This window comes from Metarhizium album (genome assembly GCF_000804445.1).
Source record: "Metarhizium album ARSEF 1941 chromosome Unknown scaffold_21, whole genome shotgun sequence".
Taxonomy (NCBI): domain Eukaryota; kingdom Fungi; phylum Ascomycota; class Sordariomycetes; order Hypocreales; family Clavicipitaceae; genus Metarhizium; species Metarhizium album.
Window position 1 is genome coordinate 211,847 of NW_024467595.1, and position 18,747 is coordinate 230,593.

General features: G+C 55.4%; 6 protein-coding genes across 6 annotated transcripts; 3 read left to right on the forward strand and 3 right to left on the reverse strand.

The window, feature by feature from the left end:
- Positions 1–158: 158 nt before the first annotated feature.
- On the reverse strand, positions 159–2,569 carry MAM_06489 (oxidosqualene:lanosterol cyclase; the record flags this gene model as incomplete). Its single annotated transcript, XM_040825287.1, has 3 exons — positions 159–470; positions 561–2,306; positions 2,348–2,569. The coding sequence occupies 3 exons, from the start codon at positions 2,567–2,569 to the stop codon at positions 159–161; spliced, it is 2,280 nt and encodes a 759-aa protein (XP_040676714.1).
- Positions 2,570–4,248: 1,679 nt separating this feature from the next.
- On the forward strand, positions 4,249–5,671 carry MAM_06490 (Cytochrome P450; the record flags this gene model as incomplete). Its single annotated transcript, XM_040825288.1, has 2 exons — positions 4,249–4,648; positions 4,710–5,671. 2 exons carry the CDS (start codon positions 4,249–4,251, stop codon positions 5,669–5,671), a joined length of 1,362 nt encoding a protein of 453 aa, XP_040676715.1.
- Positions 5,672–7,307: 1,636 nt separating this feature from the next.
- MAM_06491 (uncharacterized protein) lies at positions 7,308–7,834 on the forward strand (the record flags this gene model as incomplete). The annotated part of the gene is made up of 3 exons (XM_040825289.1): positions 7,308–7,481; positions 7,550–7,684; positions 7,760–7,834. 3 exons carry the CDS (start codon positions 7,308–7,310, stop codon positions 7,832–7,834), a joined length of 384 nt encoding a protein of 127 aa, XP_040676716.1.
- Positions 7,835–9,578: 1,744 nt separating this feature from the next.
- MAM_06492 (uncharacterized protein) lies at positions 9,579–11,199 on the reverse strand (the record flags this gene model as incomplete). The annotated part of the gene is made up of 2 exons (XM_040825290.1): positions 9,579–9,748; positions 9,981–11,199. The coding sequence occupies 2 exons, from the start codon at positions 11,197–11,199 to the stop codon at positions 9,579–9,581; spliced, it is 1,389 nt and encodes a 462-aa protein (XP_040676717.1).
- A 5,284-nt stretch (positions 11,200–16,483) lies between these two features.
- Positions 16,484–17,123, reverse strand: MAM_06493 (uncharacterized protein; the record flags this gene model as incomplete). Its single annotated transcript, XM_040825291.1, has 2 exons — positions 16,484–17,043; positions 17,111–17,123. The coding sequence occupies 2 exons, from the start codon at positions 17,121–17,123 to the stop codon at positions 16,484–16,486; spliced, it is 573 nt and encodes a 190-aa protein (XP_040676718.1).
- Positions 17,124–17,503: 380 nt separating this feature from the next.
- Positions 17,504–18,483, forward strand: MAM_06494 (FPD1, benzoylformate decarboxylase; the record flags this gene model as incomplete). The annotated part of the gene is made up of 2 exons (XM_040825292.1): positions 17,504–17,775; positions 17,874–18,483. 2 exons carry the CDS (start codon positions 17,504–17,506, stop codon positions 18,481–18,483), a joined length of 882 nt encoding a protein of 293 aa, XP_040676719.1.
- Between the last annotated feature and the right edge of the window lie 264 nt (positions 18,484–18,747).

Below are 18,747 nucleotides of genomic sequence, written 5' to 3' on the forward strand. Positions count from 1 at the left end.
CTTCGGGCGCAACCAACCGAAAGAGGAAAAAGCAACAGGGACAGGGGGTGCTTACAACTTATCCCTCCGCCAAGAATCAGTGACAGCAGTTCAACTTGACCTTTCGAAACTAAACACGCGTCCCCTCTTGGAGTGAACAAATGGCTGCCAGTCATACTTTAATCGCCCCCCCGGGGCTCTGCCGCAACCTTTTCTTCCGGGTATCGCTGCGCAAAATTTCCCAGAGCACGGATGGTAAAGGAAAACTTGTAATTGGGGTACGAAAATGAGCAAAACTGATGGAAGGAGCCCGGAATCGCCTCTTCTAGCCATTCGCCATTGTCCTGCTGTCGGCTCATGAGAAATTGGACGCCGCGCTTCATCGGCTCCACGGCCGGGTACTCGCCGGCCATCAAGCCGATGAGCGCCCAAGCTGTCTGGACAACTAGTGAGCCCCGTGCATCTTCCGTATACCTCCGGTGCTCGCAGCCCTGGGAGTTTTGAGTTTTCCTCGTCAGCGTACACGTTCAGCCCAGTGTCATGGAGACCCCCCCCCCCGGGGGAGCAACGACGCAACGCACCTGTATGCTTTCCGACCACCCTCCGTCTCGCCGCTGCTTCGACGTGAGAAAGTCGCAGGCTGCTCGGGCGGCCGGGCTGTTCCCATACGTCTCGCCCACGGCAGCCAGGGCCTCCAAGCCGAACATGGTGCCATAGGTGTAGCAAATACCCCAGAACCCATACCACGAGCCATCAGCTCCCTGGTCGGACTTGATCCACCGCACGCCGCGCCGTACGAAGTCGTCCACGTCCTGGGTTCTGTAACGCGGCCAGTGCTGTCGGAACAGGGCCAAGGCCGTGACGCACGACGACGTACACTCTACAAAGTCAGACTCGACCATGAGCTGGGCGAAAATCTCAGAAGGGTTGAGCAGCTCCAGATACGTGCTGCCTCGACGCGCCTCAAAGGCGGAGACGCCCCCGGTGCTGTTCTGGTACAGCATGATGGAGTCCACGGCGTCGAAGATGCGCTCGTCCTCCAGCAGCACCGGATACCGCGCGGTGCGTTGGAGGGTGATGACGGCCTTGACGGCCTCGGCGGTGCAGTCGCTGACGGCGTAGCCCTGGTACCTGTTGCTGAAGGCCCAGCAGCCCCTGCGTTGCTGGCGATAGTACTTTTCCTGCTCGGGGCAGTCGTGCCTTATCTGCTGCCTCTCCAGGAAGCGCAGCGCCCCGACGCACATGTCCCTCCAGCGTTGGTCTCGGTGCAGGCCGGCCGCACATATGCCCTGCACCATGAAGGCAGTGTCCCAGGACTGGCTGCCGTTGGTGGAGTTGATCTGCATGCCGTCCCGGGTCATCCACAGGAATTCCTGCATCTTTTCGACGTGTTTGGCCAGGGACACGGACCCGGGGCCGTCGCGGAAGAAGGAGACGATGGTGGACATTGGCTGGTCGGTGACGGCGATGCCGCCGTGGTGCGTGTTGCTCGCCTGCACGTCAATCAGCTCGCTCAGCCAGGCCTCGGCCCGGGACTTGACAGACGCGGGCAGCAGGTACGGCTTCCAGAGGTTGACGTATGCCCAGTTGACGGCGTCGGCGAGCCGCGACCTGGGCTGCTTGTAGTCCCGCTCCGAGACGGTCGTCCTGTGCCGCTTCCAGTCGACGTCCCGGTAGGGCTGGGTGAGGAGCTCGTCCCTGAGCGACCTGACGAGCTGCGTCTCCCTGCACGTCCACCGCTTCGAGTACAGGTAGGACATGGCCTGGCCGGGCAGCCTCATCTCGGCGAAGAACCTCCGCGGGTGCAGCGGCACCCAGTCCGGCAGCAGCCAGAGCTCGGCGGGCATCGGGTGGACCGCGTCCCAGTCGACGACGCCCAGGACGGCCATCCAGAACTTGCCCCAGCACGACGAGTACACGGCGCCGCCGCGGGAGCGGACAAACTCGCGTGCCCGGACGAGCAGCGGCTCGTGGGGGGACATGCCGGCGATGCGCATGACGATGTAGTTCATGGCCGTGCCGCAGACGTTGCTGTCGCCGGTGGTGTGGATGCCCCAGCCTCCGTCGCGAGGGTTCGCCCTGGCCGCGAGATACGCCTGCAGCTCCGCGGCGACGCGGTCGGGGATGACGGTCTCGGTGACGTACCAGGCGATGACGACGCCTGCGCAAAACGTCATGGGGCCGCCACTCTCGCATCCCCAGTGCCCGGACGGGAGCTGCAGCTTCTCCAGGAAGACGAGCGCGTTTTGCACGGCACCCAGCGACGTCGTCGCTCGTTGCAGGTCGGGGAGATGCTGCCGCGGGGCGAGGTCAGCGACGAAGTCGGCCTGATCGAGGAGGGGGGGGAGGACTCAAAACTGCTGCGCACCAAAGGCAGGCCGAGGTAGTACTTGTCCGCGTAGCTCTGCGGCCAGCGGTCGTCGTCGTCGTCGTCGTCGTCGTCGAGGTAGTGCCAGGTGTGACGGCTGTCGTTGTCTCGGAGACGCCACCTCGTGATGTCCGTCCGCTTCACGTGCGCCTGCAAATGTTCCATCTTGCCAGTGTCCTGGGTCCTGAGTCCTGCTCGGTTGAGCGTTGCATTTCTCGTCATGTCAGGACATCTATCCCCCCTTTATAGGTCGTGGGGCCCCGGGGGAAACAGAGTGACGGTTGTTGCTCTTTTCCTGATGAAAAGTCTCTTCAAGCTTTGCCACCTCGAGACATGCTTTTTATGCCTTGCAGGAGAGGAAAATGGACCAAGTAGTTGTCACGCTTTTGCTAATGCTTGGTCATGCTTTGCCATGGAGTCAATTTCAAGTTGAAACCGCAGCAACAGGCAGACGGCGCCTTTGCGAGGTGCTGCAAACAGGCGCGAGGCTGTGGTGAACGAACGTGCTCTTCCAGACAAGAATGATGTAGAGCAAGCCCAAAGATGACATGCCGCCCTCGTGGGCTGCCGCAAACGGACAGGGGACTTGTTCTGAAGCCGCTTGCTCTCTCGGACGGGCAGAGTTTGTGCTTATCGTGATGCGGGCGCTGGCCGCGGGCTTGAATTCAACCTCTTAGTTGCATATGTGGCTGTGGGTTCGAAAGTGAACCTTTGACCGGCGTATTACATAATATACACATACATATATGTTTATATATATACATATATATATATACACACACATAATACCCCCTCCTCCGTCTGCAACCTCATCCAGATGACCAAGGCATCCACGCCATTCGCGCCGCATCCTTTTTGCCTTTGCAGCCGGCTCCAGTCTCGACTGCACGAGGAGCTTACAGGATGATTTGTCACCAATCCGCGTGGCACTTGTTCAAAGGATAATAACGCTCGGATGCCGCTTTCGCCAGCTAGCCGCCCGGAACGGGCACATGGCTGCGGTCCAGTCTCTGCCCGAGACAAGCACAGCCGACATTGAGATGAAAATAACACAAGTCGTGACGGCCGGACCGAGGGCGTCCCGGAGTCCAGAGACGGAGGCTGCATTACTAAATAGGGAAAATGTAATTGCTCAGCAGTAGAGCGTGGTGAACACGGGCCATGTACGCCGGATCAGCCGGGATCACGTCCACCTTGCGAACGGCCCGGGCCCGGCACGAGTGTATGACACACACGGGATCAACGGCGACGGATTTCCATCAGCAGAACGGTGTTGACGTGTCAACTTTGCAAGAGAGTTGAACGTTCCTACAGTCAGCAGCCCGCTGGGGCAGCAGGAGCCGCTCTACCAAACCAGATTGGTGATGCTCTGGTTCCGAGAATCCATGGCTGCGTCAACACCGAGGCTCGCAGCTGCACTCTACTCTTCCGTCACATGGTGGAGCCGAGAAGTCTAATATGCCCGGATCCTCCCCAGGGAGAGCCGAAATCAATGGCGACTTTTCTACACTGTCAACCTGATGACGCCCTCGTGCCGTCGTAGCCACCTGAATCGCGTACAAGTCACAACACCAGACTCTGCCGTATGTCTCTCGGTGTCCAAGGCCTCTGGTGGCTCGCTGCCACATGCAGCTGCGTGTTCCTTGCTTCGGTAGGTTCCCCAGGTGCATTCGCATGTCCGCTCTGACAATATCCAGGCTGGCCTGATCTGCCTCCTCACCGCCACGTATAGACTGACACTGCACCCGCTGGCACGCTTTCCCGGGCCCAAACTCGCAGCATGCAGCCAGGTAAGCAAAGAGTCGCGGACGTGCGTCTTCTCCTGTTCCGTGGCGGGGTTCTCTGACGAGCAGCCCCCCCCCCCCCCGGCGCCGTCGCAGCTCTGGATCGTCCGGTGCCACATGAGCGGCAGACTCTCGCGCATACTGCAGGCATTGCACAGGAAACACGGCGACGTGGTGAGGACAGGGCCCAACGAGCTGGTGTTCATGAGCGCAGACGCCTTCCGCGTCATCTACGGCCGCCCCAACAGCGGGCATCCCCCGTTCCTCAAGGCCGCGTGGTACCGCGACAGGCGCTCTGCGCACTCCAACATCATCACGGCCAGGGACCCAGAGGAGCACAGGGAGCTGCGGAAGCAGTACTCGCCCGCGTTCAGGCCCAACGCCCTGGCTGACAGCGAGCTGGCCGTCCGCAAGAACGTCGACATGTTTACGAAGAAGCTGGGGGAGCTCAGCAGGCTGGGACGGGGTGAGGTCGACGTGACGCTGGCCTACATCTGGCTCACCACGGACGTGATTGGTAACAACGAGTCGGGTCGTCTCGCCGGAATGGAGGGCGCACAGCTGACGACATGACCCAGGTGACTTTGTACTCGGACAAGGGTTCGACTGCGTGGCGCAATGGAACCGCGGCTTCTGGGACGACGTCGTCCTGGACTCGGTAAAGCACGCGGCGATATTCAACCTGGTCGCCCAGTCTCGGCTCCTGCGGCCGTTTCTGCCCGTGATAATGCCGCCGCGCATCGAAGAGATGAACCGGCGATTCGACGACGTCGTCAAGCAAAAGCTGCAGAGGTGTGCCGAGAACGACGGGCCAGGGGTGAAGAACTCGCTGGCCAGGACGCTGCGGCGGCAGCAACAACAGCAACAACAACAAACACGGTGCCGCGATCAAAACTACGTCCGCGAGCAGGCCAAGGCCTTTATCGGCGCCGGCTCCGAGACGGTCGCCACGTCCCTGGCGGCGGCCACGTACTTTTTACTGCGGAACCCGACCAAGCTGCACGTCTTGCAGCATGAAATCCGGTCCCGGTTCCCGTCCCGCCGCGACATCACGGGACACTCGACCGGCGGGCTGCGGTTCCTGCGAGGCGTGGTCGAGGAGTGCCTCCGGCTCTTCCCGCCCGGCACGCTCCCCCTCCCGCGCATATGCCCGGGCGCCTTCATCGGCGGCCGTTACGTGCCGGCGGGCACGGTCGTGTCCGTCAGCCCCTTCGTCACGGCCCGCGACGGCGCCAACTTTCGCACCCCGGACGAGTTTTGTCCGGAGCGCTGGCTGAACGGGGACGGGGCGAGCGCGGACAACACGGGCGCCAGCAAGCCCTTCTCCACGGGACCCCGCGGGTGCCTCGGGGTCAATCTTGCATACCTCGAGATGAGACTGGTGCTCGCGAACCTCGTCTATCTCTTTGACTGGGAGCTGGTCAGCGACGTCGACTGGATGCGGGATGCGCGCGAAGGCATCGTGTGGCAAAAGCCGGCCTTGGTGGTTCGCTTCTTGCCCAGGGAGGTGCAGGATGCGCCCTGGGCTGTCGGGTCCTAGGTGACCTGCAAGTCTGGGCAGAGAATCAGGAAAACAGCAGGGATGCAGTTTTGTATTTGCCCCCGAGTTACGGAGTACTCCTCTCATTACCAGTTGTTTAATAATAGCCGTTGCGGCGTGGCAGCCAGATGCCTCCACAAGAAGATGTGTAAGGGAATTTCGCGGGCCCCAAACCCGTGATGCGACTTGCCAAGGGGACAATACCGGCGTGCAATCGCCAACAGTGATGCGTGAAACTCCCTCATCTCCGTCACCAGCCCTCGCTACAGCCGGGTCTGAGCACCTGACTGATCCTGAGAACCCATCTTGAAGCCCGTGCGACAAGGAGGCCTAGATGGTCTAGCACACGAGGCATTCCGCCGATTCCCAACAGCCGCGCCCTTGGGCTCGCACGTCCCGACTCGTGGAGTAGCCGAGAGCACGTTGCTTGCTCGTTGGAGACTATTAATCCGTTACAACTTACAACTTGGAGGTTCCAAGCGCGTGGCCCGGACGCTCGGCTCCGCGTCGGCGAAGCGGTGAGCTTGACTCGGGGAGGAAGTAACCGAGGACACCAGCTCTCCTTCCAACATCTAGTATTGGCGCCCGCTCCTGAGGACGAAGGCCAATCAGGTACTCCGTAGCACGGATGCTTTTGCAGCGTTCTTGGCAGGATGACGTAATGACGTATGATTCAATGCAACCTATTAGAGGTTTCGGCCAGCCGCCACACGCATCACAGCAAAGCTAGTCCCAACCAGGAAAAACTGCCGCCGAATTGTCCTGCAGCAAGCCGCAAGTACAAGTGTGATTCTCCTCAGCGACACAATAGCCGCGCGGTTGCTGCTGCCCAGCGCCCAACAACACCACCAACTGCAACCTCGCGATACCTAGAGCCCATTTGACAAGACCACAACGCTGCGCAGCGCTGCACAATGAGCTTCTTTGGAATTATTCCATTTCAGCACGTCTTTTGTCTCACTTTCCCAGCAAAGCCAGCGGCAGTTGCTCGACTGTTGAGCAGCGAAACTCGCATTCAATGCCGTTAGCTCTCATCAAGCCGGCTAATGGTCTCAAGTAATAGCAAGTAGCGACCGGAATTCGAGGCGCGGTCAGGCGTCAGAGCTCCTTCTGGAAACGACGCGGCTTTCCCACTGGATTGGTCGGTCCGAGGCAAGGTTAAGCTTTGTGTCAGGTGCGCAAGGTGAGCCGATCGACGCGCACGTTGAGGGCAAAGTTTGGCTGGCCCGACAGGTCGTGCATCGACCGGCACAAGAAACTCTGGCCGAGAAACCCGGAAACAACGAGCCGGGGCCACGAGGGAGGCGAAACAACATCGTGACGCGCTCGTGTTCCAGCATGAACCTTGTTTTGCGTGTGCGCCGGGAACAGTCGGGCAAAACTACCACGGCAACCCGCGACGAGCACACCGTCGAGATGTTGGCCGACGTCTTGCTGGACCTGGGGGCCGGGGGCCTGCCCAAGTCTCGACGCGAACTGTCGAGTCTTTGTGAAGAGCTCGGCGAGGCATAAAAGGCAGCCTAGTCCCGGCCCCTTTCCAAAACTCGACAAGCTACTCAACACAACTGCTCTGCAGTGTCTGCTACTCTCTGTCACTCTCAGGAACCCATTCAAAACTTGGCCCATTCTTCCCAAAATGAAGTTCTCTTATCCTCTTGTCGCTACGCTTGTGGGCGTGGTTGCCGCCAGCCCGCTCGGAGACTCATCGCTCGGCAGGCGAGACGCCAACAAGTTGAACGAAGAGGTCCAAAAATTCAATGAGCTCATCCAAGAGTTCCAAAAGACCAAGGACGACAGACAGCAGAACAAAGTATGCCTCTACCCAGCCTGTGGGCGATACGTTTTCATGGTTTACTAACGCCGACTGGTTGCTTGTAGGGCGAGGGCTGGCAGGAAAGAATCGACAGTCTGAACGAAATCAGCCAGAAAATCGCCAAAGGAGAAGATGTCGCCGGGAACATCAAAAGGATCGAGAAAGAAGTCGACGGGATGAGGCAGAGCAGAGAAGACACCGTAGGTCCACCGACATGAAGCCATCAGCCGACGGCTGGTGGTTGGATTGCTACGCGAATGCTGACCGACTCTCAGCTTGATCGACGTACCAAATGGATCTTTGAATTTGAGCAGGCCCAGGAAGACCTCCAGGCCGCCCTCGACAGTTGAAGAAGATGACGCTAGACGTCATTGTAAGCTTCCGTCGCTTGCAGATGGGTCCCGGCGGAAGCCGTGGTCGTTGTGTGGACTTCTCTCCCAAGAGTTTCAGCTCGGCCGGCGGTTTCCTGTACCTCCTTTCTGGGGCGATGGCAAAGTTCCAAAAGACGGGCTTATTTCCGCCGTGGGATTTGTCTATTCTGTGCGGGTTTGCAAACCATCTAGATGGCGAGGAGAGCACCTGGTCCGCTCGGCAGGTGACAGACGATAGTAGACAATGACAAACTGTTCTGCTCTTGCGCATGCTATTCCAAATACGTTTGCTTCTGTCGTCGTCTTCGATTGCGAGAGCCAAGAGCTGTGTCAAGGGCATTGTTCCCCAGTAAGGGTGTCCCGACAGCGCGGCCACACAGCAGGCGCCGGCTTCACGTAGGTGCGATGGGACTTGCCGGCCGGATATAAAGTGCTGGTCAGTAGGCGACCGCATCGCGACCCCTTGTCCGCCGGCATGGCACCCGCAGACTGGACGGTCGAGGCTGTTGTGAGCCCTGTCAAGAGCGCGCCGCTGTACGCTGGTAACTCATCGTGTGCTGACACGGCTGTTCCATCGCTAGACAAGGCCAGACAGAGCATCGGCTGTCGGCAACAGCGGGGGAAGAAGACCCATTAGAAATCCAAATCAGCATATTCATAAAAAGTCACAAACCAAGAGAGGCGGTGGGTTATGGGTCAGGAGCAAGCCGCCGGGTAGCAGTATCATTTCGCTTCACGTCGAACCAACGCTCCTTGCAACCAAGGTAGCTAACCAGGGCACCATGAGAACTACATATATTGCACGCTTATATAGTATATAAAGTACAGAATACTTCGGTACATACTATAGGCAGTACAAGCCCTAAAGTGTACTTGACTATCCGACCTAGCTGAAGTGACTGCAATTAGTTGTGGAAATCTGACAGCACAATTAATGCTTATTTCTTTGAGTTTTCCAAGTTCGCCCTGGAATCATGTCCCTTAATTTGTTAAATCATACAACTCACTCCACTTTCCCCCTTACCACAGCGGACTCTGACAAAGCAACTAAGGCTATGCTGTTTGTTTTGTCTTAATTAGGCTACCGAGATCTATGCATGTCAGCCTTTTATAAGTCAAGAGGCAAGCGTTAGACATACGAGTCGCGACAGAACCAGGCTGTTCGGTCGATGTGGGTCGCGAAGCTTCTGAACAGGACAAACCGAGCAAAGGCTCATCAACACTACATAGTGTAGAACCTCAATTTTATCGTACAGAGCTGTATACAGGGGCTGCTGATATTAATTCAAGGGAATTGCTACACGGGCATGACACTTTGGCTACACGGGCATGACTCTTACACGGGCATGACTTTTACCACTTCTGATTGGTCGCATACTTTCTTGGCCCCACAGATACTTCCTCGGAAAGGCGGTGTAGCCAACTTCACTAACAAGCTCCTACATCACCATGAATTGCAGTCACTTATCGTTGTGGGCGCGATTGGTCTTCTGCTATCTTGCAAGCCTGCATTTCGGATTAAACTACCGTCCTTGTACTGTTAGCCAGTAACTGTCAAATACTGGCAAAAGACGTGATGTGGTCTACTTAATTTATTGCCTCACAACGATACAATCTGGATCTTCGTCATCACTCTTAGCCAGTTCCCATTGACTCCTTGTCCTGCGAATGTTTCGTTGCGTCCTCCGTCCACTGTACCGCACGCCTGTCGTATTCCCAGCATTTAGGACTTTAGAAGGTCTACCTGGCCCTTGCTGGGCTGAGATGCCAATTTGGCCACCAGTTTGTGTGATGGTTTCTCGAGTAGCTTTATGCACTCTCCTAGCAAGAGTTGGCTTATTGAGACTTCCTGGCGGTCGACCTCGTCGCCCACTTGGTTGATTATCAGATCGGCTACTTGATGTAATAGCTAGGCTTTCTGGGATAACCTGCGCTGTATTCTTTGGCCTTCCACGTAGTGCAGTGGCAACTTTCGGGTCAAGAATTCGTCGGTATGGATCTTGAGATGCCGATTCCCGTAGTCGCCAGCGTGGGTGGACCTCCCATTTAGTGAAACGTGTGTCAGAATCTAGCTTTGCGTAGACTTTATGATAGCATGGGATTCCCAGCTCAATAGAGACCGTACAGTCGTCGTCGCAAAGTCCAATAGAGTCGGGGAAGGGATTCTTCCCCGTCGGCAGAAATTTGCGAGCAATACAGTATTGCTTGTTGATTAACCCAAGTCCTTTCGATGACATGGTTGTTCGTAGTTCACCAAGATAGTTTCCCATCGAACCTAGGTATTGTGGAGCAGTCAGGACATCATCCTGTCCACAGGCATCCTTAAAGGCACGTTCTTGGTCATGTATCATATCCTGCATTGCCTCGACGAGTCGGTAGAGGTGGCTCATGCCATTTAATAGATAGCTTTTGATATTATTGTTGCTTGCTTCTGTGCCGGACGTAACTCGGATTCCGAAGTTACGATAACGACGGATAAAGCAACGTGCCCATTGAGCACTAACAGGCATATAAGTCGAGTAGAGGTATTGTAAGATCGCTCGTTGGTCGTCGAACTCTTTACAAAGATCTCTCCATGCCTGCTCAAACGCTTCCTCAGTCTCGGCATAGAGAACCTTTTTCCACATTAAAACAACGCCTTGGTAAGTATGAGGAATCTTATCACTACTCGACCGATCTTCGATCAGATGCTTATCTGTAGTGCTCAACCCGCCATCCGCCTGTGAGGGAATGTCTTCACTGTCACTAGCGCTAGGGCTAGTAGTACTGTCCTCACGTTGGCCCGTCCACCTAGTCTTCGATTTAAGCAAAACGTTTGAAAGGATATGATGAATACAAAGCTGTTGCTGTGCATTTGGAAACTGATCATTAACGGCAGCTTTCATAGCCTTGTCGAAGTCTGTGATGATGACATCTGGTTCCCTGAGTGAGTGTTTTGTAATGAGCTTGCGAACACTCTCTGCAAGGAATTGGAACCCCTCCCTCCTCTCGTTATCTATTAAGCCAAATGCAGCATTGAACACAGTTCCAAGACAGGTTTGGCCAGTAGCCTGGAATAAAGGAAGCTTGAAGCGATTAGTGTTATATGTGTTATCAAAGCTAATAACCTCGGGGAAGCGCTTCCACATCTGTAGACAGTACGGAAAGGTCCAGACAAGACCAAGCAGTCTATCTGGATCATCATCGGCCCATTTCGCGATGTATGGGATCTTCTTCTCATCAAAGAGTTTGATCAATGCCGCAGTAGGTGTATAGCCATTTAGCTTCTCTCGGTTAATGAACGAACGGGCATTATAGATATCCTTCCGCAGGAGTGTTGTATCGGGGAATTGCTCCTCAACCATAGCAGCTACATCACTGGCTCGAATACCCGCGCGACGGCTTGCTGACTCGATGGTTGCTTTAACTGGTGTAGTAAGGCGGCGGTGGGAAACATGCGCAGATGGCGTAATACTCCGTTCATGGTTATGCTGGTGATGTTTCGGGTCTCTATGTTGTCGAAGAAGCCACTTGCCTTCCTCTAGGGCTTCAGCAATTATCATCCATTTGCAATCACACTTCCGAGACCTTCGGGTTCGAAGACCAGAACCCCCCGAGGCCCGAGATTGTCCAAACCGGTCGCATTGAATGGAGTACCTAATCAACCGTCCCTTATAGGAATATTTATTCCGCCGAATAATACCAAATCCGTTCTCCTTTGCAAATGCGTTGGTTGTTTTAAAAAGAACTTCGGCCGAGGGCGCTGGGTCGCCAGGGATTATTGGGTTCGGAATTGGCTCCGGGGCGGGAGATAGAGACTGTCGCATAGGCGAGGAACTAATATTTTCGGGCGTCGGTGATATTCGAGGAGGTTGTGTGGGTGACCTACGAGGTGGAGAGTACGGTGGAGGAGAGTCATATGCTTCGAAACTTAATGGTGACCATCCCCATCTCTCTCGCCAAGCTTGTACACGTTCGTATGATCGAGCAAGGTCTACAGTTAGCCTTCGACCTTCGCCGGTAACCTCTCGTACTATGCGCATTGCGGACTCGAACTCGGCTCTTGTCCTTGTTGGGAGATGCTGGGCGGATGGGGGTGATTCGGGAGGTTCAGAGGCGAATGGATCAAATTCTGGGCCTGGTATAAGCGCTCTGACTCGCTGGCTCCATCTTTTTCCACGGAAGAAGTCATTTTGAAGATATATCTCATAGTCAGATCGAAGGCCCCATGCAGGCTCATGGCGGCCCTGTGAACCATGGGGGTGTGGGAGACTTGAAAGTGTTTGCGGGAAAGAGGCGAACAGGTTATCGAGTGCATTTTCGTCCCCGAGGCCGTAGAACTGACCGATACTCGTAGCAGAGCTACTCGCGGATTGTGGTCGGTCTTCAACTGTGGAAGGACTAGATCTGCGTCGCCGACTGGATTTGTGTCGCTTTCCTCTTTGTGATTGATCACTGGGACTAGGGCTCCGCGACCTGCGAGGAGGTGTGCGAGGCAAAGACATTGACGTCTTGAGAAGAGAACAAGATTGTAGTGAAAGAATTGGTCGCTATCTCTACAGCATAGGGTGCCGTATTATGGTTTATTAAAAGCTACGAAAATGAAGAAAGCAAGCTCGAGGGGGTCGCCCCGACTGCGCGACCACTGGGTTGCTGCGTAGTAGCTTAGCCGAAATGAAGTAATTTACACAGAAGCAAGGTTAAAATGGCCCAGGTACTTGCGGCTGAGGTGGCAGAATCCAGCGTCGTTAACAGAGACAATGCGACCAATCAGAAGTGGTAAAAGTCATGCCCGTGTAAGAGTCATGCCCGTGTAGCCAAAGTGTCATGCCCGTGTAGCAATTCCCATGCAATAATATGGCTGACCGGTAAAGTACCTCCGGAGGCCCACCGCGTCTCAATAACGGAAAATTGATGCACGGCGCGGTTTGAATAACCCATGTTCAATTTATGATACGCACAGGAATTGCATCCCCCGAGTTGTCCGTGCTAATGTGTGTCCCCCCCCCAACCAATATGCCGTGCACAAAGAGTATTAAAGTCGGCACGCCTTTTCCACTCTGCCAGGGCACAAGGCTCACTGTATCGACAGAAAGCCCCCCGTCGTCGAGGCATTGTGGAGAACCCAGACCTATAAGACCGGTGCTTGTTGTCATGGTTGAACTGAGCTATTGCTTACGAGCCCTATTATCACGGCCCTTGTCACAGCCTGTCGATTCAGCATTATTCGCCTCACCTTTCAGCCCATGCGCCCAGTTCACGTCTGCTAGTCCCCGATGGTTTTCCTCTTTATTGGGGGCATATGTGTATCCTTGACAGTGTGTATTCACCTGTCTATTTCAATACAATAGATGGCGCTCCTTATGCTATGCAACTGGTACTCCTGCACCATGTACATGTCTACTGCAGGGAAAAAGACCCTACTAGGTTAGCTAAGTAGGTTTCGTTACCTACTTAAGTACCTAGATGGGTAGCTAGCTACCTAGTGGCGTAGCGAGATCAAAAACCTACTCAAGTACCTATGGAGCTACCTGTATTGGCCAGCATGTTTGAATTGGCTCGAGATCCCGGAGATAACTTTGATGACACCTGCGAATTTACCCAGAGCAGGGCCATGTCAACCAATCTCCAGCCTAGTGACGTGCGTGGTGCCCCTTTTGCCATGTCACCAGTTAGCTCACAATTATGGTACGCCCCTCGCGAGCAGTTTCGACGTCGCACGGGACTCCTTTGTCCTGTACAAAGGTGTCACACGTCATTCGGATCCCGCCGGCAATTCGCGTGAGTGGCCTGCTCAATCTTGGCATTCAAAACCTGCAGATGGCGCGCACTCGGGACGCGAGGTTTGGCCCGACCCGCATGAACGGCCTCGTCCAACGTCATCTCGAGATGTCCTTGGATGGTATAGTAATAGCGGATGCCGAGCTCCACTCATACCGAATAATCTTGGTTATATAGTCTCCTAGTGTCTTGGGAAATGGAGTTTTCACTGTTCGTAGTCGTAGTGCCTTTCTTGCCATGTGTCATTGTTGAACAATTGCCAACGGGCGCAGAACCTATAATACACACCGGACCTAGGCGTTTCGACGACGTACTTGAAGCGAGAGCGGTTGGGATATAACGCCGACTCGAAACCCAGACAAGCACCACGCCGCATCCGCACGCGTCACCTCGGGTCCCAGGCCGCGACGGAGGACTGCCGCTCAACGAACACATGCAGATACTTTTTAAGGGCAGCTTGCACAAAATTTCTCGTCTATTGTATCTAGGATGTCTGCAGCGGGGCCGTGCAGTCACTTCCGACGTGCAAAGGAAATAAGATTTGCACATGTCATCTCGATAAGATGCCTTGTATCAGCATAAGCCGCAGTAACAGCTAACACTCTAGTAGAGAAGTCCATGCGACTGCAACAACACAAGAAAGATCCATCCTAAGGGGCGCTCGAAGACGAAGGAATGCAGCCGCTCTAGAGGACCCAGTCTGATCAGCACGCAACTCGAGCCACATTGCCCGGTGAGCAACCTACACAGCTGGCAGGGATGGAGATGGCGCCGGTAATGACATCATTTTGACAAGCGGCGGTATCCTGAGTAAAAAGGGCATCCACACAATCGTTAATAGCCTGTGGTGAGGTGCCGCTCGAAGCCAGGGCGGTAAGATCAGTAAAGCAAGCTGTGACGTCGCAGGCTGGAGCCTGACGGAGTTGTATCGGGCGAGCAACTCGTGCTCCCGCCGCCAGCCATGCCGGGAATAGTAGAAGAGAACGAACTGTCCTCATGACGGAGCAGTGGATCAAGAATCAAGTTGAGTAGCTTGGATGCAAATTTTGCGAAAACTAGTCGCGATACATGACATATATACCTCGCGGAGGTGACGCCTGACATGACAGACTCGGTTGGACCTTTGCGCAGGGCACCAACATGAATTGGTTGTCTATGTATGTCTAGCCCGCGTGTCTCATGACTACATCTTAGTACAGTAGCAAACATGATTCGGGCTTGTACGGAGTAAGTGATGTTGCAACTCACCGAGACACGACTTGCGCTGCACTTGCCTTTGTGAGGTAATCAAAATCAAGTCCCGGGATTTCACCAGCCTCTGCCGATCGCACAAAAAAAGGGGGCGGATCAGCTTTGTTGTCAAATTCCCACACATGCAACCCCCATTTCGCGCCCCAAAGCAATCAAGCCTTTCCAGACTATTATCACGGACTCTATCGCTGATCGTTTCAATCTTCGTGACATGTCTCAACTGAGCAGCTGGCTGTCTTGCTTTTCAGCTGCACAGTCACACCGCCGTTCCTGGTCGTCCCTCAAGTTGAGATGATGAGGTGCTAATTACAATTGCGAATACTTGCTGCGCATCTCGAGCTCTTAAGGCTTCCGGAGTCACTTTCTGACCGCGAATAGTGCCTTTGGATATGCGTCCAAGACAAGCTGGGTCCCTCCCCGGCTTCAACGGCAATATCATGTCAACTTGGCATATCTGTGATTGGTGCGTATGGGCTCCGAAACTTGGACATTGTCTTGCTACGGTCTCCACTTTCATCCATCTGCGGTCAACCGGGATGACAGTCCAAACACGTACTGACGCGGATGCGCGGATGGCCAAGTCTTGTTTGCCAGCGACCAGGAAGGCAGCATTTAATTTTGCAGCTCTCTGGTTGACTGGCTAAGCTTTCAGTGGGTTGGCTTGATCAAGTCCGGGGCGAGGACGACCCCATCACCGGAACCTTGACGACATCATCCATCAGGCGTGATCACGGACGGCTTGGCGGGCAAGCAAAATACTACGCATCCTGAACACGCACTCGTGGCGTCATCTACCACGACCGTCATGCCTCCAAATATCCCCGCCCGCAAATGTGTGTCTGTCACAGGCCCAGCGGTGACGATTTATCAGATGATCAGATAAAGATGGGTGTTTGATCAGATGCAGCCTGCACTCCTATTGGTCAGGTCAGCCCACACGTTGCACCCTCCGGCGTCGGCAAGTTCACGTTGGGCCTCGGCAGCGATTCTTGGAGAGGACAAATCTTTTCGCGTCTGAGCATCACGTCCCACAAGATGCTCTTCGCTGCTTCAGCTCTCGTCATCGGCTTGACGACTGCCTTGGACGAGCCCTCGAGTACAATATTTGGCAGTGGTACGGTGAAAAAGTCGCCGCCGCCAACAAGTGCGACCTGGACGCCGCTCCCAGGCCTGTTGAGGGTGACGGCTCGTCCGATGCATCCCAGGCTGCATCGGCGACGGCTGCTCCCGGAACTTCTGCTGCCGCCACCGGAGCTGCTCGACAAACCAGCGTTCCTGGCCAGTCCATCGATCCCAGCCGTTACTCGGCTTCTAGGCCAGCGGTACCTACCTCTGCCGTCCGTACGTCCCGGTACCTTAGGCATCGCAAAAGATGCTTTGCGCTCATATCGTAGCTGGAGTGGTATTTCTGGCGGCCGCTAAAATGTTCTGATTGTGCGTATAAGATTCAGACACGGGGCATGTTGCTAAGAATACGACGCAAATATGTACTCGAAAGTCAAAATGTCGTTCAAATCGTATGACATCTTTATGATACAACGTCATGTAATGCAGCTCGTGCTCACAAGCGTTCAAATGGGACCAAAAGAAAAAAATAAAGGCCGGAAACACGCGAAATTAATCGTTTCCCTTCAGAGCCATGCCGCCAAAAGCCCTGTCCAGTTCTGCACCCGCATCAATCGCCAGCTGCGCGGCGTTTTCCGCTGTTGGCGGTTGGTGCGGTGGTTGTTGTTGTTGTTGATGTTGTTGATGTTGGGCTGTGCCTCCCGCGCTCGGCCCAGGCTGTGCCGACTTTCTCTCTGGCTGCAATAGCCGCGACTCGCTATCCAACCAACCGGGGGCTACTCTTCTCTTCTCGGCTAGGTCGCGCTGCTTGATGCGCTCTTCGAATTCGTCAAGTTCCCGCTCTGCGCTCTCCTGGACTTTGGTAACGTGCTCCAGCAGCGCTTTGCACGAGTCAACAATGTCATCGGGGTGAGCGGCGTGGCCAGAGGCCGAGACGACAAAGCGCGATTTCGGCTGCTGGGATGGATCTTCAGATGCCGTGGCGATGCCCATTGCCGAGGGAGGTATGTTGGACGGCATTGTCTTGTAGTTGTATGAGAGGGTGGTGGCTGTTGGGAGAGACACGAAAGGAGATACTGTGAGGGGGACCTGCTCCAGCAGGGGGTGAGGGCCTTGTATACTTTATGTTAGCCGAGCAGAGTGGCAGGGTGTTGGGGCAAAGGGGGTGGCGGCGCATACGATTGTTGTGCATGATGACTTGTGTTGGGCGTGTTCTGTTGAACCTGCTGCGAGAGCAGGGACTAGAGGGCGATTGGACCGGCAAAGATGCCCTGCGCGTCGTTGTTGTTGTGTCTTTGTGCGTGAGAGAGAGAGAGAGCGTGTGTGTGCGAACAGCGAGAGAACCGGTGCCGGCAGACGGTCATGTTCCCAAAAGCCCGTCTTGACTCTTGAGAGAGGCTGCTGCGATCCCCTCGATTTCGGGTGCGGAGAATCGTCTAATCGTCGCGTCTCCACTTCCGATAAGATAAAGATACGAGTTGTCGTCTGGGTTCAAACTTCCGCCACGACGATTCTGCAGACACGGCTGCAATTTTCAAATCCCCATGGCCGTCTCCCTCGACAGCCCTGAGCATGCTCGCCACGACGATACGATCACCCCCCTCGGTGGACGACTACGTCCCCCTATCCGAGTATCAGTCCCAAACGCCTGAATCCTTCAGCGACGGCAAGCCAGTGCTGCACTTCCACCTGAAGGCAGCTGTCGCATCCATCCCCAAGTCGCAGTGCGGCATACTAGCCATCTTTCCTGCAGATTCACCCGCGGCTGGGAATGCCGTGGCGCGCCCAAACGGCGATGCCGAGGAGCTGGTTGAGCAGACGGTTGATGTATTCGTAAACTCAGAGTGAGTCTCCTCTCTCTCTCTCTCTCCCTCTCTTGGTCCTCATTCCGCACGACTTTGCTCGACGACCCTCAGCGGCCATGTGAGCTAACAAGGCGTAGAAAGGTTACGCTTTTCAGCGAAAAGACAGAGTCGGGCGTGTCAATTCCCTACCCCTCCATCTCCATCCACGCAGTCAAGCAGGTCAGCGCGAGTCAGGGCCCCAGCACCGCCGCCCTGTGGATGCAGCTGGAGTTCTCGGACGGCGGCGCTGACGACGACGACTTCAACACGGTTGAGCTCACGATTTTGCCGTCGTCAAGCGAGTCGCCCCGCGCCGCGCAGCAGCTGTACGACGCTATAGCCAACTGCTCAAACCTGCACCCGGATCCGATCAGCGGCGACGGCGACGGCGACGAGGATAACGACTACGATGGCATAGTATTTGAGGGCAGCGTGGAGCACGAGGCTGTCGAGGGATTCACAGGGGTTTTGCGTGGCACGGCCGACGGAGGATTGCCGCCGCCGATGCCGGGCAGTGGGGGTTGGATTACGGCGGAAAACGTTGACGAGTATTTCGACGAGGACGGGAGCTGGATTGGAGGCAACAATGGAGACGGTGAGGCAGGGGCGCTGGGTGATGGCGCAGGCAGAACAAGACCCAGAGACGAGGTGGACGACCGGGGAGTCAACGGCGACGATGCCGAGAGCAAACGGCCAAGGGTTGAATAGATGTATCCAAGTGTATTGCTTCACCGCTTGCTCTTGGGGTTCCAGTTTCGTCACATGCTGCCATGCATGGCCACAGACGAAGGCGAGCGAAATATGTAACCTACTTGGCTATCTTGGCTGAGTCCTCGTCTCCCTAGCAGCTGACCTGAGGGGTGCTCTACTTTCAAGTTTCCGGCGCCAGCCCGGGGGGGGGAGAGCTCCACGCTAAGGATTTTTAGCCAGGTAAATTTTAGTCATGTCAATTGATTCATACCTGTTTCCATC